Below are 22,606 nucleotides of genomic sequence, written 5' to 3'. Positions count from 1 at the left end.
ATATATTAATGTCATCATATTAATAATTAGAGTAACCATACTTTTCATATATTTGTTGGTTTTTAACAAAAAAAATTACTTGTAAAGTTGGTAAAAATTGTAAATTTCTAATTTAATTATTAAAATAATAATAAAATATTTATAAATAGTAATCGAGATTCGAGTAATAGGTACCCAATAAGTGGTACCCGAACCCGATACGAATAGTAAAATGACTATTTGAATCCCTCTCAAACTCAGTTATAAGGTACCTTAATTATATAATTGGGTCAAGTATTCGTGAGTGCCCTATTAGTAGGTACCCATTATCATCCCTAGAAATAGTCCTTCCTAAAGAAACTTGAATAACTATTACCAAAAGAGACTTCGATAATAGCTATTTCAAAAGTAGGGGAATAGGTCAAAAACTTTATTAGGTAAAATTACTTTTAAATAAATTTAAAAATTACCATCATATATAACATAGACTTTTTTTTCATTTTTCATATTTTCTTTCTCTCTTTACCTATCTTTTACCTCTCTTATTCTCTCTTTAAAGTCCCTCAACGAAAGGCGACGAGTTCGACGATTACGGGAAGCATTGATTGACGTTTCCCCCTCATATTCAGCCACGAGGAGCACCAAATTGGAGCTCCATTACATCAGTCGCATTTTTAGTAGTCGATTAATTAAAAAAATATATAAAAATAAACATACTAAAATAAAAAAAGTGAAAAATTAATATTTTTACTTCAAAATTAAATTATTATAAAAATTCATATTTAAAATTTTAATTATATATTTTTAATATATTAAAAATAAAAATAATAATATATTTAATAAAAATATTTTTATAATTTATTTCTTATTTTTTTATTATTAAAACTATTCTAATCAATCAAACATTAAAATAAATTATAATAACAATTCTTATCTTATTCTATTTTTATAAATCAAATTATATAATAACTATTTATTTTATATTATATTTTTATAAAATAATTATTTTATTTCATAAAGCAAAACTTTTGGATGAACTTAGAACCGAACGGTAAAGAGACAAGACAAGACCAAACTCAAATCTAAGATGTTTACGAAACTGACGTCACCAAAAAAGGAAAATGAAAAACCAAATGAAGTGCTAGACTGCTAGCGCTAGCCGCTAGGTAAAATTTCTCAACAAAGAAGCTAAGCATAAGCAAGCAGCCAGCCAAGTCGAACGCTCTCTTCGTGAACCAGTAATTATCGCCACCTTTTTGAGTTTCGAGTTCACCCAGCTCGAGTTGCGGCTCTCCCCAGGTAATCTCAAGTCGCTGCCTTTGTTCAATGCTCTGTAACTTCTTCTTCTAGGGCTTGTTCAGTATCTACTATGATATCCATTTTTGTTTTCTCGATAGTAGAATATCTATGTTATATGTTACAAGCATTTCAGATAAATTAAGCGTCTTTTCTCCTAGAACAAAAATGAAAGATTTGGATGTGAAATTAGGGTTTAGGGTTTTTGAAGTTTCCGTACTTTTGTTGTGATGCGTTAAGTAAATTCTTAAGACATACATTATTTAGTGGTATTTTGGACAGTTTTTGTGATAATGGTAGAGAGTGTATATCGTTTTTTTTTTTTTGTAGATTTTTACGCAGGGCTTGCAGTATTGGTTTGTTTTCAGGAGATAGATCGTGTGTAGCTTGTGAGGGTGTTTGTTGAGTGAATCTGCGTTTCTTTGTTCGCAGAGTAATTAACTAATTGAAAATCATTTTTGTTGTTGGTATGAAAGGGGTGAATGGAGTTTCAAATGCTTTGAATTTTAAGGCTTGTTTAAAGTATATGGGCAACGGGAAGCATTGCCCTTGAAGCTTGTGAATGTTTGATATATGAGAATGAAGTAGGATTTGATGTGCCCTCCCGTCACAAAATGGAGCCTCTTTTCTGTTCTGCATTAGAGTATTTATGTACTAACTTTGAGGTGCTATTTTGGCATTTTGTAGTTTGAGGAGAGATGAGTAAGAAAAAGAACCCTTTGGTATTCTTAGATGTGTCAGTTGATGGAGATCCAGTGGAAAGAATTATTATTGAGGTAAGCCAAAAGCCAACTGATGGATTTTTACTTGTTTGTTGTTTTCTATTCTTTCTGGGAAGGAATTTGGAACTCACCCAAGACTAACACTTCACAGTAAGGATAAAGATAAAGGTTTTTTTTTTTTCCCTCCAAATGAACAGCTTTTTGCAGATGTTGTTCCTAAGACAGCTGAGAATTTCCGGGCACTCTGTACAGGTATCCCTGAAAATTTATAATGTTCATTATAATTACAGTTAACTGGTGAGCCTGCTATAGTTCAGTTGAATTTTGTGCTTACACTGATTGTCGTCTTTTTATTACAGTGCGTCAGTTTTGATGAACCAATTATCAATCGTTTGTTTGAGGTCTTTATAGGTTCCTTTAATGTCTCCAGTAGTGTAGTCCAATGATAAAAGATTTAATAATCTCATAAGTCTTTAATTTGACTAGGGCAAATCACATAAAGCCTTGCTTGAGAGTTTCCTATCTAATAAACTATTTGCCTTCATTTGCTACGAGAAGATTCAACTTCACATTTTTATTCTTTAATTTTTTGCAAACAAGTGTGTTATGCTTCGATTTTTCTGAACTGTGTCAAACTGTAGGTGAAAAGGGCGTTGGCAAATCTACTGGGAAGCCATTGCACTATAAAGGATCATTTCTTCATCGAATAATCAAAGGATTCATGGCCCAAGTATGTTACTTGTCCTTTCTATAAACCATTTTTTAAATCTGAGGAATGTTTGCTATGAGGATTGTTCTTTCATTTTTTTTGTAGTATATTTTAAAAGTTCCTACTTTTTGTAGCGATGTCATACCAGTGATGCAATATTCTACTTTTAAGGAGCTATAGGTTTAGTTGGCTTCCAATTTTACTATTTCTGTCCTAATTTCTTCATTCTGCCAATGGGATGCTGATTTCTCATCTCTGCAGTGTGCTAAACATGTATCTGCTTGGTCTAATGTTATATAAGCATTTTAAAACAACCTCTGTCCTGAAAGAGTAAGGTTAGGACTTAAATATCTTACCTGTCAATTAATCATTAGAAAATGTTTCAGAGATCTCTGAATTTGGTAATTTCTTTGCTGAATATCAATTGATAGATCTTAGTGCTATAACCTGATTATTTGAGCGTTGTGTTCAACACCTTGGTGCTTGATGTTGCTAGAGATTAAACTGGTTAGTTGTCATGGGTGTCCGCAGAGTGACTAATATTAGAGAAAAACTTGTTTTTTGTCTTCCTTTTTGCTTTGTAGGAGGTGAGGAGCAGAGCTAGTATCTACTAATTTTACCTGTATAAGTATTTACCTGGCAGCTCTAATGTTGTCCATTTTTTTTTTTCTGTTTTATGATGTTTCTACAGGGTGGTGACTTTTCAAAGGGAAATGGTATGCTTGCACATTCCAATGCATGGAAATTTTGTTTTATTTGTTTGAGTGAACACAGAGTCTTTGCTTGACATCTAAATGTATGCCCAGACTTGTAAGGAAAGACCTTTAATTGGTTTGCAGGCACTGGTGGAGAAAGTATATATGGAGGGAAGCTTGTAGGTAGGCCTTTGCATGTGAGTACTTTAGTGTCTTATGACAGATTCAGTTAAAAAATTTAATCATCAAAGTTTATGTTTCCTTACAGATGAGAATTTTAAACTGGCTCATGATGGACCTGGTGTTCTCTCTATGGCGAACAGTGGTCCAAACACAAATGGATCTCAATTCTTTATAACATTCAAGCGCCAACCACATCTTGATGGGTATTTGACTTTTGCTTATCACTTATGTACCTGTTACAGCCCCAAGAAAGATGAAACTTTTCTATATTGCCTAGCAATGGATTTCTCATTTGCTGACTGCTTGGCAGGAAGCACGTTGTTTTTGGAAAGGTAATCAAGGGAATGGATGTTTTGAAGAAAATTGAGCAAGTAGGAACAGGTGATGGGAAGCCTGCAAAACCTGTAAAAATATCAGACTGTGGTGAAACCTCCGAAAGTAAAATTCAGGATGCTGTTGGGAAAGCAAAAGGTACTGCTGTGTGGACTTAAGCACTAATGCAGTGATGTCTGGATCAGTTGCCAATTTTTCATTATGTTATTTTCACCATGGTTATTCTTTTTCAGGAAAAGGGAAGAAATCAGGAAAAGTTCCTTCTTCAGATAGTTCTGATGGGCAAGCTAGAGGAAGAGGCAAAAACTCTCTGAAGGATAGAAGGAAAAAAAGAAAGAGGAGATATTCTTCATCTGATTCATACAGCTCTGACTCTTATTCTGATTCCTATTCTTCAGATTCAGATACTGATGTCTCTGCATCTGAGTCAAGTTCCTCTAGTGATGGAAGAAGGCACAGGAGAAGGAGGTCAGCAAAAAGAAATAAGCAGCAACGTGGGAATAAGAGGAAGGATGGGCGAAGAGAGAGGAAAAGAGGTCGGCAAGAAAAACGATCAAAGCGCAAATCCAAATGGTCTGGTTAAAACCTGCTTTCAATGACAATCCTCCAAAATCCCTCCTGCTTCTTACTTTGTTATGTTTATTGATGATGGTTTTATTTCAGGAGTTCAGGTAGTTCAAGTGACACTGAGAGTGAGAGTACAAGCACTAGCAGTGGCAGTGATGATGAAAAGGCTGGCAGTTTTCGTGTTTCTACTCATGCTAATCGTATTCCCAAAGATGCTGAAAATGAATCACCACAGAACCTTGGTATTCCATCCTTTTTTGTTTTAGCCTCTACTGTTTTATTACATCATTCTTTACTCTAGCTTTCTGCAAACTCTCATGCATGAGTCTAATGGCACTTGAGTTGGGCATTTTAAAGCTTTTAAGCAACATCAACCTTCTTTAAATGCAATGTTGCACTTTTACTCAAATCGTTACTCTTTTCCACCACCCATGTAAGGGTACATTTAGCAACTCATCTACTGGCATTATTTGTTAGTATAGGTGACATGTAACACAAAATATGCTTATTGAGAATGGGATTGTGAATAAAGTATGCAGGCATCTTAATATTAAACTGTGGGTTCAACTAACGACAGATTGTGATGTTACAGATGTGGAGAAGAATCAGCCAAGCCGACTTTTTGGGAAAGATGCTAATGCAGGACAAGGAAGGAAAAATGAGTCGAAGGTGATTGAGGACGACACATCCCATGAAGAAGGTGAATTGTCACCGAAAGGTGTGGATGTTCCGAACAATGGTCATGGCAATAAGGCTGCTAATCAACGTAACTATCTAGATGGCTCAGACAGATCAAGGTTTCTGTTTTTATCTAACTCCACTTGTGTATTTTTTTGGGTTGTTTTCGTCATTTTGACTTTCATGTCTTTACTGAAATCTACTTTGTAATTTTTTTGACAATGTTTCTTTTACCATATGCCTCAAAGAAGTGTAAGTCCAACCCTTAAGCGGAGGCCAAACAACCATAGAAGCAGCCAAAGCATGAGTCCTCCCAGGAAATCTGTTCTGCAGAACCGGGAAAGGACTTCACGTAGTCCACTGGGTAGTCCTGCAAGGAAAGCCTCTGCATCTAAGCAAGGACATATTTCCTCAAGAAGTCCATCTCCAGGTGGCGCGTCAAAGCGCATAAGAAAAGGTCGTGGCTTTACTGACCGCTATTCCTTTGCACGTCGATACCGTACACCTTCTCCCGAGAGTTCGCCTCGAAGATCCTACCGTTATGGTGGAAGAAATTTTCAAAAAAGAAACCATGATAGGTAATCCCAACGTATAATTTGACTAGAAGGATGCTGCTGTTCCCCTTTTTTAAATCTTAATCTTGTTTTCTTTTTGGTGAAGATATTCAAGCTATAGAAATCATTCTGATCGCTCCCCCAGCAGACGTTATAGAAGCCCACCAAGAGGCCGTAGTCCCCACAGGTTTTCTCTCTCTCTCCCAGTCGTGTGTATTTATGAATACCTTGTCAAAATTGTCTCGCATAGCCATAAAATTTTTCTACTTTCATTACATTACATGTAGATTCATTCTGGATGATATTCACCATCCGCAAGCAGCCACTGCTCTAGTCATTGTGTACTTGTTTTCTTAATTGTTCATCATGAGGGCTCAAATCTGTTTTGCATCAATTGATCATTGCTTCCCTTGCGTACCTGACTACCTGTTTCAGCAAATAATATTCATAAAATTTTGAATGTAAGCTTTAGTTACAGAAAAATACTTTCAAATCTAAAATATCTAATTTTGACAAATTAGTTTAATGTATGATTTTGCCATCAAAACTTTCCCACTATATGTTTGAGCCATTCTAACTTCTATATTTATCTAAAGAAGGAAAAAATCATTACAGAATAACCTTTATCTCATTAATTTCCATGCCAATTGGCTAGTCGGTGTGATGTGGGAACAAATGCTACAGTTAAGAGCAGACTTTTATAATACACAATGTAAAAGATAAAGGATGAATATTATTTTATAAACTCAAAAAAGAAAAAAAGAAAAACAAATAGAAGAATTCCAAAAATAAAATAAAATAAAATAAATTGTTAGTCATTTTTATCTTTAATATTTATCCCTAAAAAAACTGAAAATTGCTTATAAAGCTATAATTGAAAAGAATAATATGGAAACAAGAAAAAGAAAAGGAAAAACACTCAAATGCATTCCCATACCATTTCATGAAATATGAGCTGATTCAATGCCATTGGTTGAAGCGAGTTGAAAAGTTGGACCATCCATTTGCTTCTTATCATTAATCTAAGTTTGCAATTGATATTGTTGTTTTTCCTCTATAGATTGTTTAATTTTCTAGTGAGTGGATCTGTTGTATTTGATCGGGAAACAATTTCTGTTGTTTAATTTATATACTTTTCTGTTCATTTACAGATATGAACGCAGAAGTAGAAGTAGGAGTGTTTCTCGCAGCCCAGTTGGTTATCGGGGGCAATATAGAGATCATAGTCATAGCCATAGCCAGAGTCCTATTCGAAGTCCTACTCCTAGAGATAAACGACCTGCCATAAGTGAGGGGTTAAAATCTCGTCTTGGTCCTCGAATGGATGATCAACACTCCCCATACAAAGACAAATCAAATTCCAGGTCCTCTAGGTCAAGGAGTCGTGGTTCCTCTCGTTCTAGATCTCCAACTATCTCAACACCAAGACGTCGGAACAGAAAATCATCTTCTCCTAGCATGTCAAAATCTAGCTCACCTTCTGGACAGAGAGGATTGGTGTCTTACGGAGACTAAGTCTAATTGATCAGGCTAAGAAGCCTAGTTGTCTTAATTGCATTCGGTTTGCAACACCAGTTGAAGAGTGTGGGAGGGCATGCCATTTTATATGCAGTTATCAGTTTTCAGATATAATCAGATTGTCGTCGATTTAGAGTTGCAAAATAGTTTTATTTATCTTTGAACATGGAAATAGACTTCAAGAGCTTTTGCCTGAAACAGCAAGAGATGCATACTTGGCGATGCATATGCTAAGTAGGTTTGAAACTTTAATGTTGCATTTCAGAACTGCAATTGTTTTCTATCGTGATTTCCAGTGGCAGTGGCCATCAAATAATTAAACTTTGTTTCTGTGGTATTTTCTTATTTTACATCTATTTAATTTCAATGAGTAGTAAGGAAAGATGTCTAAATCTCAAGTTGATAAATAAGGATGTATCTGACACTTGAAGCATCAGCTATAAATACTTAGAACCGTAGTACCTCCTCTGTTATGAATTGATGTTTTTGTTTTCCTGGGTGACTGATCTTCTAAAAATAGTAGAGACGTTCACTAATTTTACCAACCACCAGCCTTAAAAATTGTACATTTTTCTTCTAGAGAATATACAATTCCAAGTTATTAAGCAGATCAATCTAGTATTCCAAGCATTTCTTTTACCATAAGTATGATCCTATTTCAACTCTTAAGACTGTTGTTAGTGACAGTCGAATCTGTCATATGTTTCTGTCCTTTCTCCTTTTTTGACACTTTTCCATGCTCATACGCCTTTTAACAAGATCAAAAGAACCTCCACTGCAAACAAATTAGAGGAAGTATTCCAGGCAAGGGAAAGTACAATAAATTCTAATCTCCATGCACAATATTAAAACCCCAGATTGGGAGTCACAAGCATTTGCCAATTACCCTTTAGTTTGTTACAGAAAGCCGATGTGCTACATGACAACAAGCTTGGAGAGCAGAGTAAGAAGAGGGTAAACTAGTTGATAAAGGTAGGTTTATTTGAGTTAACGCAAAACGCCCATGTAGCTAGCACTTGTCTAACATATTTACATATAACCAAAGAAAATATACGCAACTTAGAAATACAGCAGCTCCAATCTCTCTTTAGATTGGTTGACCTTCTGGTACAATTTGATCTTTGACCCACATGTAGATAGGAACCAGTACGTAATACGTTGCTGCCATAGCACCCAAGATGAAGCGCAGGAGAAATACAAATGGATTTACCGGTTTGGATACATCCTCTGCCTTAGGGCCAAGCTGCGCAAGAAAAACACCAGCCATTAGAAAAGAATGATAAATCAAAATGCAAACAAGTTAGGATTATACAACACAATAGAGCTCATGTCCACATGAAATGCAAATTAATTAAATACAAGAAAGATTTACATGAAGACTGTTTTGTGTCAGTTGCATGGGAATTCATTTTCACCAGTTGGTGCCAAATGCAAATAAATACAACATAAATAGGGAGTGAAAAGATTTATTTTAAATAAAATGCAAGCTTTATTTTTTAATTTGCTCGAGCCATGACTCAGTGTTGACATCATTATAAATATATGACAGTGGTTACATTGAAGGCAGTCACGAAGTTTTTTCTGAATGGCAGCAGTCATGAAGTTAACAGCAATTGGAAAATGGAGCGGACCTGAAATGAAACCAAGATTGTGTATGTATCTACACTAGAATTGACAGACTCTATAATCCAATATCATGTAAAAACGGATACTTCTCTTTATTGTTGCATTCAAAACAATATGCACATAAAGTGAAACCAAGGACGGCTCAATAAATTCAAAAGCCTAAAACGAAATATTCTATAAGATCTTCTTTTATTGAAATTAAAAAAATTATTAAAATTTTATTTTTCTAATATTTTGAGATGCAAAATTTTTATATATTTTAAATGACTAATACAAAATCAACAATCAAAATTTTTAATTTAAATAAATCAACTATCACATAAAATAAAAACAATATAACAATATAATATAAATTCTAAATTAAAGTAAAAAAATCTGTAAATATTAGAACAATAGTACCTAATTGTTGAATGCTTATTGCAAACCGTAAATGAGACTCACAACTTTATGAAGATAATAACATAACAAATTTCTTGTGTATTCTTTAGAAGAAAATTAAAGTTAAAAGGAAGAAGGAAGAAAGAGCAAATAAGAAAAAAAAAATTCAAAAGCATATATTATACATTGAAAAAAAAATTAGTTTTATATATAAGAAAAAAAAGTTGTTAAAAATCATTAAATATGTTGATTGAAAATAAAAAAAATAAGTAAAAAAAAATAATTGTTGAAGATAATTAAATACATATAACCATTAGTTGATTAGAAATAATATAACATTCTAAAAATTAGAAAGTGATAAAAATTTGAAATTTATTATGCACATAATTAAGAAAATAAGAAAATAGATGATTTTATTAATTATTTTTTATTTTTATATATTTTTAATATAATTAATTATATTATAAAATTATAAAACCTCCCCAAATTGGAGGCCTAAAGCCCTTGCTTGGGTGGCTTCACCCAAGGGCAGGCCCTGAGTGGAACTGTTAATAAGTATTAAAATTTCTATAATTCTTGTAACTCAGGAGGTACGGTTTTATGCCCCTTCTGTTATGTACGTCGACTCTCATTATTAATAAAACTTTAACAAAGTAGCTGGGTCCTGCGAGAACTTCTAGCATAAAACAAAAAAATCTGTACAGTTGGTTATGGACCACCGAGATCAGTTCCATGCTTATAGCTCTGAAGAATAACAATGCATTCTTTCCATTCCTGAATCAAGCATCAGTTAAAAATGTATCCTCCCACCTAAAAGACTAAAAGATCAGGTAATCTTATGGACCAATGAAATCAGTTCCATATTCTACAGCTCATAAGAATAACATTGCATTCTTTCTATTCCCAAATAAAGCATCAGTTAAAAATGTATCCTCCCACCTAAAAGACTAAAAGATCAGGTAATCTTATGGACCAATGAAATCAGTTCCATATTCTACAGCTCTGAAGAATAACATTGCATTCTTTCTTTTCCCTGAATCAAGCAACAGTTAAAATTTCTTTGAGTACCATAAAGATACATGGATTTATTTTGAAAGTTAGATATCTAAGAACTGCATTAATAAGTCTTCCTCATGCTATTATCATTATTCAGGAACATGAATCCCAAAATGGCAGCAAGTATAATTTTTGTCAACAAATACTATTTCTACATATAATGTCAGAATCACTTTTCAGCAATTGCTAAAATGATTACTATCATTGTTTTTCTTCTCAAGTGAACTTGTAAGTTTAATATTTATTGTAGAAAAAAGAATAAGCAACCTGCAATATTAAAGGTTATATTTAACAAAACATCAAAAGAACAACTACATGCTTTTCACTAACATGGATGCTAGCGTGCATGCACACAGACACACAAATAGAGACAAAGAATATCATAAAAGAGAGAAGGAGGGGGGAGGGGGGAGGGGGAGTGAGTGATGGTTATAAGTTACCATTAGAAAAAGTATATTCATTATGTGACAGAGTAAAATTTTATTTATTTATTTACTGGCGGGTAACTAAGAGTTTATTCTAAGCAAAGGCAGATTAGAATTTCAACATCTGGGAGAAAAGAAAATTGAGGCTTTACATTCTCTGATAAGTAATTGTAGCTTATGAGTCCTTAAACTGAAGGCTAACATAGTTGTTTAACCAAATTTTAGGGGAACTGTGTACAGTAGCACAACTACAGATTTCGAGTCTTTGGCTCATAGTTTTGGATGTATACAATAAATGCAGACATGTGCTCATGGCGCACAAACAGAGCTTATAACTCCATTTCTATATGAAAAGCACCTCAATAGGGAACAAATTAACTAAATGATTGAATACCTCCAAAGGAGAGTCCCCAGATGCAGGTTTAACACCGGTCACGGAGCACCCCATGATCAACCCATGTCGGCGAACTCCACGATACCATTTAGGGCCAATCCTTTTGAGTTGGACATCCTTAAATCCAGCCTTTTGAAACCACTCGATGTACTCTTCCTCCTTTGGGAAAAGCATCCAAACATCTGCAAAGAATTGAGACAACCAAAATGTAGGGTACACAGGACCAATCAAGCAGGCTTTTCCTCCTAGTTTCAACACCCTGTATGCTTCCTTGATGCCTCGTTGTGGATCTGGCCAGTACTCTATGCTGAAAGAGAAAAAAGCATAATCCTGGTAAGAAACTTTATCAAGTTACTATCTCCTCCATTCTCCCCTCTCTCCAGTTCAAGACGAATTATTCATGCAAACCAACTAGCAAATCAAACGTACTTTTATTTGTATAGACTGTATCTGAGATGCCCCATTTGACAATAATATCTTTTACACCATTTAGTAGGAAATTTGTAGAATTATATGACTACTCACAAGGGAGGACAAAACGGACAAGCACCAATAAAGAAAAAAAAGAAAAAAGCACTTATGCACTTACACGTACATATTTGCTTTGATACCAGTAGCATGTCAATTACCAACAATCAATATATCAAAGAGGAAAGGAAAATAAGAGTAATCTATAATTGCAAGACCAATTAAGCTATCATGCATAAAAAAGAGCACCAATCAACCACAAACCAACCACAATTTTACATCTTATTAAGAAAATATGTAGTCATCGCATTTCAAGTAAATAAATAATCCCACAACACCAAAAGGATTGCAAAAATGTACCTCCCAGCGGACACATATCTATCCGCGTAATCAGTAGGAAAGGGGAGATCTTCTGCATCACCTTCAATTATCTTGCACTCCTTCAGCGGCTCCTTCTGCTTAGCCTTGGCAAGCTGATGTGGAGATTGGTCAAGAATTGTAACATTCTTAGCATCCACATGCTTAACAATACCCAAAGTAGTGAAACCAGTTCCACCACCAACATCTACAACTATCATGTTCCTGTCATTTAGATCAGCTGGCTCAAGTGCATCATCTCTCATGTCTTCAGTCCAATGACCAGGGTTTATCACATGGTCATAAACAATTGAGAGGAATCTGTAAAACCAAAAAGCTTCCTTTTTGTGTTGTATAAATCTTGGCTGTGAAGCTGGCCTTGATGCTGATATGCTGCCCTTTGGGGTCATTGCTGTTCCTAGCCTGGATATTCTTCCACTAGACACTAAACCCACACTGGAAAAGTGTTTCCCATGAAAATATGACCCCCAAAAACCATTCTTGTTAGGGGTTACCCCTCTGATGAGAGTGAAGTTTCCAGCTCCATTGAGCATGGAAGAAGCCATGGATTAGGCAAAGAAGAAGTACCCACAAATTAAAAAGTTGCAAGATTTGAACAAATACCTACTATCAAGAACCACCAAGCAAATCTGGCGGTTGCCTCGGTTATGGGCGGGGGTTAGCTTATCAGTCAGGTGAAGACAGAAGAGAAGAAAAAGCTAGAATAAGGGTGGGTAAACAACTAACAGGGCCTGGTTTGACCTTTTTTTCAAGTTAAAAGTTGTTATAAAGTTGTTATAAAAAATAATAATTTTTAAAATTAAATTAAAATTATTTGATAAATTTTTTTTATAAATTTTTTTATATGTTATAATTTTAATTAAAATTATCATAAAAAATATTTTTTAAGAGAATAATATTATAATTATTTTTAATAAATAAAAATGAAAATTATTTTATATTTAAAAAAAAGAAAAAGTTTTTTATAAAAACTTTTTTTAAATTTTATTTTTTAAAAAAATTATTTTTTTATAAATTTTTTTAAAAATTTATGTTTAGTATAATTTTTATTTTTAAAAAATAAATAAATTAAAAAAAAGACAGATGAAACAAGCACTAATAGCACGTTTGGTTCGCAAAATAGATAGAAATAGAATAGAATAATTATTACGTGGGAATAGAATGAGGTGAGAATAGAATAGAATAAGTATTATGTAATTTGGTATGATGAATGGAATAGAGTAAGAATAATTATTATGACTTATTACAGTATTTAGTTGGTAACAATAGATTTAGAATAGGAAAGGAATAGAAAATAAAAAGATAAAAATATCTTTTATTATATTTAATTATTTTTTATTTTATTTTTAAATATTAATAATTTATAATTAATTAAAATATTAATAATTAATAATTTAAATATCAATATTTTAATATAATTTAATTACTAATATTTTAATTAATTAATATTTTATATATAATTTAATATTATTATGATTAAAATATTAATAATTTTTATTTTTTATATTCATTAAAAATTTAATATATTAATAATTTAATAAATAAAACATTATAGTTTAAAATATTAATATTTAATATTTTAATTATATTAATATTAATAATATTTTTAATTATATTAATATTAATAATATTTAAATTATATATAAAATATTAATATTTTAAATTTTATAAATAATTTATTTTTTTTATTTTTTTTTTTAAGATCGATCGTCTGAAAAACGATTATGTAACAAAACGACTGAATCTTATCACAACGGCTTCAGATCAATGCTTTTTCATAACTGAATCTGATTGTAAAGAATCAAATCTAACAGTGAGATTTAATCGAGAAACATCAAATTCGGTGCTTTTCGTTACCGAATGAGTGCCATACCAAACGAAAGTAAGCTATTTCCTTGAAAATAAACAGGGAATACCAAATTTGCAGTAAATGGTAAATTAAAGAGATTGGACCTTTACATAATAATATCTGGCCTAGGCGCCTAGCCACTAGCTATGCAGCTAGCCAGCTTTTACTAGTTTCTGCAACTTCGGCTTAGACTTGAGAATTGAGACGTGAGAGAGTGGGTTAACGGCCACCACAGGATTTGGACTGGACCCTGGCGGATTCAGTCCAAAGAATTGAAACTTTTGTTTTGTTTTCTTCTTTTTTTTTTCCCTGACTATGACAAAACAAGAAGTTGGGCAATGAAAACCAAATGTTAAGGAAAAAAAAAAAAAAAGGCCAAGCAACTGATAGCGATATGTCTTTTGTCAATCGTGGACTCTTTCTCTCCTCTCTTAGCCACGCATTAAATTTTGTTAACATCCTATCAGTATTAACTAGTATTACACGTTTCCTTTTCATGTTTCCAATATCTTTATCTTCTTTTTTTTTTTTTATCAAAACATTTTCCTTCCCTATGATAAGAAGAAAATATAACAGAATTTTATGAATTTTCAATTTTCAAGCGAGGAGCTGGAATAAAGAGGAGAAAAAACACTGAAAAGAAAATAGAAGGTCAGCTGAAGAAAAAAAATTGAAAATGAATTTGCCAACGTAAGAAAATGGAGAGCAATTAAATGCCACTTTTTAATAATAACATGATAATGGGTCTCTTTAATAATTCATATTAAAAAGTTCTTTAAAAAAAACTTTTTAACCAAGTAGTTAATAACTTAATATTTCTGACAAACTATTTTAGCTTTTGGAAATTAATTTTTTTAAAAAAAAAGAGTTCTGGAAATTAAATTAATTTAAAGCATATTATCCGAAAAAGCTCGTCAATTATGAAAAAAAAATTAAATAAGTTTTATTTTTTTAATCACTTTTAATTAAGTTATTATACTTTTATTTTTTTATAAAAAAAGTTTTTATGATTAATAGTCAACTAATTATCATTAATTAAAATATCACTTGTCATTTAATAACTTGTAAAGTTAATATAATGATAATGTGAAAAATGAAAAAAGTTATATGATTATATTATTATATCACATGATTCACATTAATATACCAGATGACATAAACTGATAAGAGCTTTTAAAATGTTAGCATGTAACATATCATTTAGTTTTTAAAATGATAAGTGACATTTTAACTTAGTCAACTATTAATTATAAAATTTATTTGGTTTAAAATTAAAATATAAAAGCTTATTTGAAGTTTTTTAAATAGTTTAAGAATTTATTTAGATATTTCATCTTAATTTAATTATGAAAATTTTTGTTTATTCCTCAAGTGAAAAATTGTATTTGTTTCATTATTGATAAAAAGTTATAGTTATTTACCAAAAAATTATATAAAGAATTTTAACATGATATATTAGAATGATAAGTGATATTTTTATTAATTTTTTTATAATTAATAATTAATTAATTATATTAATTAAAATACTACGTAGTACTTACATAGAGAATCAAAGGCAACAGGTGTGCATTGTTTTTGTGTGCACGCAAGAATCAAAAGCAGCCAGTCTAGGCACTTCACCTTTGGAGAATCTGGCGAAGTTCGTGAAGGTAGAGAATAATAGTAAATAATATTTTTTAACCCCCTCCCCACCTAAATACAGAGTACAATTCTTTTTTGTGGCCAACAATTAAGACATACTCTAAATTCCTAATTTAGGGCAGAATGTACAAGTATTTAAGTCACAACCAAGGTCATAAAATTTATCTAATGGTGACAATTATGCAATGGGAAATATGTGTTTTAACTATGCTTTGCTTTTTTGGGTGTGTAAGGTGAAGGTGACAAATTTTCAAAGAAAAAATATGCTCTAACTCTCTTCTTTGTTGGAGTTACATTCTACTACATTTAAGACAACGTACAAAAAGAGTTATAGCACAATCAAGCATGCTTCCAAATCCAAGGCCTAATTTCATTGTCAGCTTTCTCCTATGGATTATCGAAACCCTAAGAATGGGCAAAATCAATGGCTTTTGCAGCTGAACACTGTTCATTACAATTTGCCGAAGTCTTCAGTCTTTTCTCTTCCATTTTATTGTCATCTACAGTGTCTCAACTTCCTGAGCAGTTTATTGCAGGGAAAAAAGGAGGGGGGAAGGCGTGGGATTTCGATCAAAGATTTGTCAGTGTGTCTAGATAATCCAAACTTCATTGAGAGCGGCAAATATAATATTATAAACACAAACAATGTCCAAGCAATTGTTTCTCATATTAGTAAACTCCTTTGAAAGTATCATACAAGGCCAAATAAGCTCCAACCAATATTTTTCGGGAATTCCATTGCCCAGACTTACAGTTATTGAATTCCCCGTCGAATCATGAAAAACTAGAAAAAAAAATTAACTTCTTTTGTTACGACTTTTATGAATCTCATTCTCTACGTCACTCTTCCAAATGACACATTTAGCCCTTGCAACAACAAAATGCACTTACCCTATGACTAAAATACCAGGGTTGTATAATGTATTTTCACTACCACGCCGGCTTTTAGACAACAAATTTACAAAGAAAAGGACATTATCCAGGCATGTTACAACAAGTTTAGAAGCCTCTCTCTCTGCCTACAACCATGCTCTATATATATGCACTTTCTAGCTGCTCCTCTTACCTTCAAGCCTGGTTGTGCTTTGCATCTGGATATTCACTGTCAAATCGGACTCCGATCCAAATGTCTCTACCAGAGAACCTCCAGCCTGATCCGGCAAGCCCATACTGGTTGAACAAAGGTGACAATGCTTGGCAGCTGACCGCAGCTACCCTGGTGGGCCTCCAAAGCGTTCCAGGACTAGTAATCCTCTATGGGAGCATAGTGAAAAAGAAATGGGCTGTCAACTCGGCCTTCATGGCCCTTTATGCCTTTGCAGCCGTCCTTGTTTGTTGGGTCGGATGGGGCTACCGCATGGCTTTCGGTGACAAGTTCATTCATTTCCTAGGAATGCCCAACGTTTCCTTGGACGCTCATTATCTCCTAGAGCGGGCCTTTCTTGGCTACTTACCAAATGCAACCATGATCTATTTCCAATCCGTGTTTGCAGCAATCACGTTGATTCTGGTAGCTGGCGCATTGCTTGGAAGGATGAATTTTCTTGCATGGATGTTGTTTGTGCCACTCTGGTTGACATTTTCCTACACTATTACTGCCTACAGCATATGGTGCCCTGATGGGTGGCTGGCTAAGCATGGTATTATTGATTATTCAGGAGGGTTTGTTATTCATTTATCTTCTGGTGTAGCTGGTTTCACTGCAGCCTACTGGGTAATTACCACAATATAATTACTCGATAATTAAAAAAAAAAAAAGTAGTAGCTAGCAGCATTTGATTACTTGGGTGAAAAATTGATTTTAGTTAATTGTTCTATTGGTGAAGGTTGGACCAAGGGCCACCAGGGACAGGGAGAGGTTCCCACCTAACAACATCCTTCTGATGCTGGCAGGGGCTGGACTACTTTGGATGGGATGGACTGGATTCAACGGTGGTGATCCGTACACTGTCAGCACCGATGCATCTTTAGCCGTCCTTAACACCCACGTCTGCACTGCTACAAGCTTATTGACATGGCTCATGCTTGACATTATTTTCTTTGGAAAACCCTCCGTAATTGGAGCCACGCAGGGCATGATCACTGGTTTAGTTTGTATCACCCCTGCAGCAGGTACAACCATAAACTATATAAATATATTCACGATACTTTCAATAATAGATGCATCAATATATTGAAAATATATCTATGTACTAAATATATATATCCTTTGTCTGCTGCAACAAAGTGCCACTCAGTAATTACCCAGGAAAAGTTGTTTGATCAAGCAAATTAAAACTTTATAATAATGTAAAATGGCAAATGAGAATCTGCTTAGTGCTTACAGTCCTACGCAACTCCTTTCTCTTGATTAGGAGTGGTGCAAGGTTGGGCAGCAATATTGATGGGAATGATGTCCGGTAGCATCCCATGGTACACAATGATGGTCCTGCACAAGAAGATATGGCTCCTCAAGCAAGTTGATGACACCATGGCGGTGTTCCATACTCACGCTGTAGCAGGCAGCCTTGGAGGCATCCTTACCGGCCTGTTTGCGGTGCCTAAGCTAAACCGCCTTTTCTACTTAGTAGAAGATTGGCAGCACTACATTGGTCTCTTCTACGGTATCCATAACAGCCACACCACAGCGGGGTTCAAGCAGTTGGGTATTCAATTGCTAGGAATCTTATTTGTAGTGTGCTTCAACATATTCATCACTAGCGCGATATGTTTGTTGATCAGGCTGGTGGTTCCACTGAGATTAGCTGAGGATGAATTGCAAACTGGGGATGATGCAATCCACGGAGAGGAAGCCTATGCACTGTGGGGAGATGGGGAGAAATATGAATCCAAGCTGAATTCTGTTTATGAAGAGTTCCCACCAGCCACAAAAAGTGGTGAGGTTCAAATGGCTTGATTTAATGGTGCTTATTAATGACATTGTGGGGAATTGGCTATGTGGTAGACGGTCTAACATGGCGCCCAAAAGCTTTGTCTGAATGTTTGTTTCCACTTTCTTACTGTTTTGTTCTTTATTGTTTTTCTTTTCAATGATTAGACTAGCACAATTTGGGAGGAGCCAGAAAAAGGACCCTTCCTTCCCATAAACAAGAAGGGAGGAATTATATCTTGAGACTGATTTGAAGATGAATTTGATGTAATCATCTATTGAAATAAGAACCTGATTACCAATCTTCACTCTTGTGCTTCTTATTGAATACAATCATTTTGGTCATATATTTCAACTTTGAATTGTTTCTCGGCTTTCGCCTTTGATTTTGCTTGTCACTTCGCTTTCCTATTAAACACTGTTTCCTCAGCTTTTTTTTCTTTTTTTCCAGCTATAGTCTAAAAACGTCTATATCTTGACATTGTGTTTGACGCCAAATTGGTTCATTCTTCTATCGACGAACAAAGAAGAAAGAAAAGAGGAGCCTATACGGAACTCCAACCTTTAGCCCCCGGAAAGGGTATGTGCTTTCTATCCCTTTCTATATTTATTGTTTTGAACTCCCACCGAAACCTGGTTCAAAACCAGGAGACTTAGCCAAATAGGCATGTTAATAAGATGAATTCGCTAAACATGTTACAGCTTTAGTAACAAAAAAACTTTACAACGATGCTACAGGAATAATAAGATGTTGGGGAAAGAGAGAGAGAGAGAGAAAAAAAAGAGACCCAAAAGGAATGACAAAGTGTCTAAATGCAGGTGATGTATATGAGTGGGATTATAGAAAAAGACATCAGTGAAAGGCACTTTGCCAAAGTGGGATGCACCAATCAACTACAACAACCAAAGCAAAGGAAAACCCCCCCATTTTCATGTCTTGCTTTCGCTGTATGTTTGAAAATACAGCATCTTTATGCTGGCGGCCTACCCCAATCTTCTTAACGTTTCCTTTTCATACCAATAATTCTATGTAGTATTAATTAATATACGCATTTTGGTATATGCTAACAATGACTTGCGTTTAACCAAACCAAGTAAGAAAAGGAGGAGAGGAGGCAAAATGAGTGAAATTGACGTAAAAAACCCCATTAAGAAATTGAAACGTGACATGAAATGAGGTTACCATGGTCTTTCCAAGTTCGTTACTATTACTAAGAAAAAGGCAAAATTCTCCCTTTTACTAATATTTTTATTATTTAATTATTATATTTTTTGTTTACTTCGGGGCAGAGGAATCCAAATCAGAAAAAGAAGGACAGCTTTCGAAGAAAACAGTAAACAAGAAAAGCCGTTTACTCGTTTCCGTTTTCAGACTGTTTAGAGAGGAAGGGGGAAAAAAAAGGAAAATAAAAACAAAAAACAAAAAAATCAAAGCATTGTACGGACAGCTTTCAGATCTGCAGGTTTAAAAGAGTTGTTTTTTGCTTTAATGAAGTGAAACATTGAAATCCCAAAGCAAGAAAAAATAAATAGTAAACGGGAGGAAAAATGATCCGCGTCGTTTTGGGATGAGCAAGTGGCATTGAATTTTGACCCTTTCCAGAAGGCAGGCAGGCAGGCAGACGAGTAGCAATGGAGTCAGAAACGGCGTCGTCGGCAGATGAACAGCAAGGGGCTGGTTCAGCATCTGATACCAGAGGCAAGCATCGGATTCTTGCTGAACTCAAGCGTGTCGAGCAAGAATCCAAGTTCCTCGAGGTTAGCTTTTCTTCATGTTTCTTGGTTTTCTTTTGCTCTTCTGTCTAGATTGTGGTCTGCTTGTTTTCAATTATGTCTTGCTCTGCAGTTCGTTTGGAAATGCAGTTAAAAGATTTTGACTTTGGTTGTCTTTTGATAAATTTAAGAATTGAAAAAAGAAAAAAAGAAAAACAGAGCTTGAATCTACCTTAAAAGAAGTCTTAGAATATACCAGGATAAGAAAGGCCAGACTTTTGCTTTCTTTTTATAAACTTTTCATAAGATTTTGTTTTAATTCTTTTTGTTTTTAATTCCCGTGTCCAAAATGGAAGTAGAATTTCGGGTTCTTGTAAAGCTTTAGCTTTTATGTCAAGTGAGATTATTTGGATAATCCATATAGTGGTGAGTTGGCTTAGAGGCAATGGAAGAGGAAGCTAAGATCTTTGTGCTTCAGGATTTAATGGGGGAAAAACGATTCAAGGCAGATCTTAAAATTGCGTGGTTAATAGCTTTCTTACCGCTTACATGGCATCCCGACTATGTAGGCTTTTGATCATTTTAATGAGAATTGTAATTTGTCTAATAAGCTAAGTGAAATTTTTGGATGTTATTCTGGAATACTGTAATTCTTTTGCCAATTGTAATACTTGGACTTGCAAAATCCGCCAGGGATGTTGCAGATATGCTCCGTTCATCAGGTTATACTAATGTTTAGGAAGTCTATATTCGAGGCAGGAAGATGTACCAGATCACTCATGTTCTGGCCGCTCTAATATGGGATGTGCTAAACTTCTTTCTTTGTTTGTTTTTCTCTATCTTTTTTTGTTTTCTTAATTTTCACTGATGAAATCGTCAGAGTTAGTTTTTTGGCACCATAAGCAATCTTGATTGCTTGCCATATGTCACTGTGAAGAAGTAAGGCAATATTCAGTGCTTAAAGTGCTGATGTAATCTATATGTGATGGGAAAGAGGTTTGCGGATAAACAGTTTGACTTGCTGATCTTGATAAGCTTAAGTATCTTTGGTCATGCTTACACACAAGTTAAATAAAGAAGCTTTTAGCAATGATGTGCACTTGCGCTACACAGAAATAGAGGTGAATATATAATCTATGAGTATCACTTTATGCATTTACTTTGGACAAAATTTTATTGTGCTTCTTTGTTTCTAAGTTTTTTGGTGTTTAACATGATATGTTTTACAACTAGGCAGACCTAGAACTTCCTAAGCATTAACTAGCCAGCATGTCTGCAGATTTGGAAATTCGTGACCACCCAATTGGTATGGAGTTGTAGGTCATAGTCTCATAGACTTAGGTACTGTCCCCACCTATTTTTGCCTTGCTTTACTGCTTCACAGGCAGATGATGATTTCTGTATTTATGTTTATATCAATGATATTTGTTTTTCTTTGAGCAATGCCATTCTTAGTGATGGAAAAAGTTTCTGTTCTGCAGAAAGGTACCATATTACAGTCTAGTATGTCTTATTCTTTCTCTCTTCATGTAATTTTTCCAGGATGAGATGGAAGAGCTTGAGGGAACAGATAATGTATCAACATTGTGTGAGGAGTAAGTATAAGAAATTAGTTTTTCTTTCCCATAAAGTTGGGGAGGGGAGAGGAGGGGTGGGCTTGGTTTGGAATCTAGAGGATTATCATTTACCAATATATTTGCAAAATCCATGGAGAGGAAATCTGAAAATTTTTCTTCTGCCAGCAATCTTTTGAGATAGTGGTGTTGACCAAGATTACTTGATCTAATGACTAGCTCATTCAATCAGTATGCTTCTCACAGTGTTGTCTCTCACATATTAGTTTGTTGGGCATGATGCTTATCGCACCTAAGTTGTATGGTAAACAGTTTGATTGGGATTAATATCCGCCTTTTCCTTTCCCTCAGGTTGCTGCTTAGCATGGAGACCAGACCTGATCCCCTACTCCCACTGTAATTACAAACTTGTATTATTCTCATACCCTTTGTTTTAGATCAAGTTGCTTTTACCTCTAATGCTTGGGTTTATTCTGATTACAGAACAAATGGTCCTATAAACCCATCATGGGATAGATGGTTTGAAGGGCCCCAAGACTCACAAGGTTGCAGATGCCAGATTCTCTGATTTGAGGCGATATAACATTGGTTGCCAAGATATGTTACATAACAGACATGTTAACATGTTACAGCTCAATTGTTATCTTAACAAATATTCAATTGACTCTTTCCACAGTGTGCAATACCAAATTTTTTTGGATGGCTCGAATTGAATGTACAATTTACTTTTTATGTTGGGATTAAATTTTTATATCAAATACATCTACTGCAGATATGAACTTCCAAACAGATCATGCTTGTGTTTGTTTTCCTCCTCCTGTTTCCTTTTTCATGTAGTCCCTCCTGTATTTAACCAAATTATAGTTTCAATTAACTTGTTTCAGGACAGCAACACATCTATTTCATTTCTTTACGGGGTGGTGTTTTTACAGCATCATGCAGGAGTGAAGAGGATGTAAATGAATGCATTATTCTTCTGTCATTCTGAAATCTATTCGTTA

The 22,606-nt window shown here is 34.2% G+C and overlaps 4 protein-coding genes across 5 annotated transcripts; 3 read left to right on the top strand and 1 right to left on the bottom strand.

The window, feature by feature from the left end:
- Nucleotides 1–1,067: 1,067 nt before the first annotated feature.
- On the top strand, nucleotides 1,068–7,571 carry LOC18613262 (Cyclophilin-like peptidyl-prolyl cis-trans isomerase family protein). 2 transcript variants are annotated; one of them, XM_018113838.2, is made up of 14 exons: nucleotides 1,068–1,278; nucleotides 1,963–2,051; nucleotides 2,195–2,249; nucleotides 2,639–2,727; nucleotides 3,398–3,422; nucleotides 3,546–3,584; nucleotides 3,670–3,787; nucleotides 3,895–4,055; nucleotides 4,151–4,490; nucleotides 4,581–4,726; nucleotides 5,077–5,281; nucleotides 5,414–5,740; nucleotides 5,823–5,903; nucleotides 6,868–7,571. In XM_018113838.2, the coding sequence occupies exons 2-14, from the start codon at nucleotides 1,974–1,976 to the stop codon at nucleotides 7,229–7,231; spliced, it is 2,028 nt and encodes a 675-aa protein (XP_017969327.2). In that variant the 5' UTR covers nucleotides 1,068–1,278; nucleotides 1,963–1,973; the 3' UTR covers nucleotides 7,232–7,571. The 2 variants fall into 2 exon arrangements, with proteins under 2 accessions (XP_017969327.2, XP_017969326.2); XM_018113837.2 differs by having other exon boundaries at nucleotides 1,070–1,278; nucleotides 5,411–5,740.
- A 508-nt stretch (nucleotides 7,572–8,079) lies between these two features.
- APG1 (S-adenosyl-L-methionine-dependent methyltransferases superfamily protein) lies at nucleotides 8,080–12,691 on the bottom strand. The gene is made up of 3 exons (XM_007050397.3): nucleotides 11,942–12,691; nucleotides 11,114–11,420; nucleotides 8,080–8,477 (listed from the first exon to the last, which is right to left on the bottom strand). The coding sequence occupies exons 1-3, from the start codon at nucleotides 12,502–12,504 to the stop codon at nucleotides 8,322–8,324; spliced, it is 1,026 nt and encodes a 341-aa protein (XP_007050459.1). The 5' UTR covers nucleotides 12,505–12,691; the 3' UTR covers nucleotides 8,080–8,321.
- A 3,785-nt stretch (nucleotides 12,692–16,476) lies between these two features.
- On the top strand, nucleotides 16,477–18,673 carry LOC108660946 (ammonium transporter 2 member 4-like). The gene is made up of 3 exons (XM_018115712.2): nucleotides 16,477–17,163; nucleotides 17,276–17,561; nucleotides 17,804–18,673. Exons 1-3 carry the CDS (start codon nucleotides 16,477–16,479, stop codon nucleotides 18,343–18,345), a joined length of 1,515 nt encoding a protein of 504 aa, XP_017971201.2. The 3' UTR covers nucleotides 18,346–18,673.
- A 911-nt stretch (nucleotides 18,674–19,584) lies between these two features.
- On the top strand, nucleotides 19,585–22,399 carry GG1 (Ggamma-subunit 1). Its single transcript, XM_018127613.2, has 4 exons — nucleotides 19,585–20,076; nucleotides 21,574–21,626; nucleotides 21,957–22,001; nucleotides 22,089–22,399. Exons 1-4 carry the CDS (start codon nucleotides 19,951–19,953, stop codon nucleotides 22,171–22,173), a joined length of 309 nt encoding a protein of 102 aa, XP_017983102.1. The 5' UTR covers nucleotides 19,585–19,950; the 3' UTR covers nucleotides 22,174–22,399.
- The last annotated feature ends 207 nt before the right edge of the window (nucleotides 22,400–22,606 follow it).

This window comes from Theobroma cacao, chromosome 1 (assembly GCF_053813885.1).
Source record: "Theobroma cacao isolate CCN51 chromosome 1, ASM5381388v1, whole genome shotgun sequence".
Classification (NCBI taxonomy): domain Eukaryota; kingdom Viridiplantae; phylum Streptophyta; class Magnoliopsida; order Malvales; family Malvaceae; genus Theobroma; species Theobroma cacao.
This window is presented reverse-complemented; position numbering and strand designations above follow the sequence as displayed.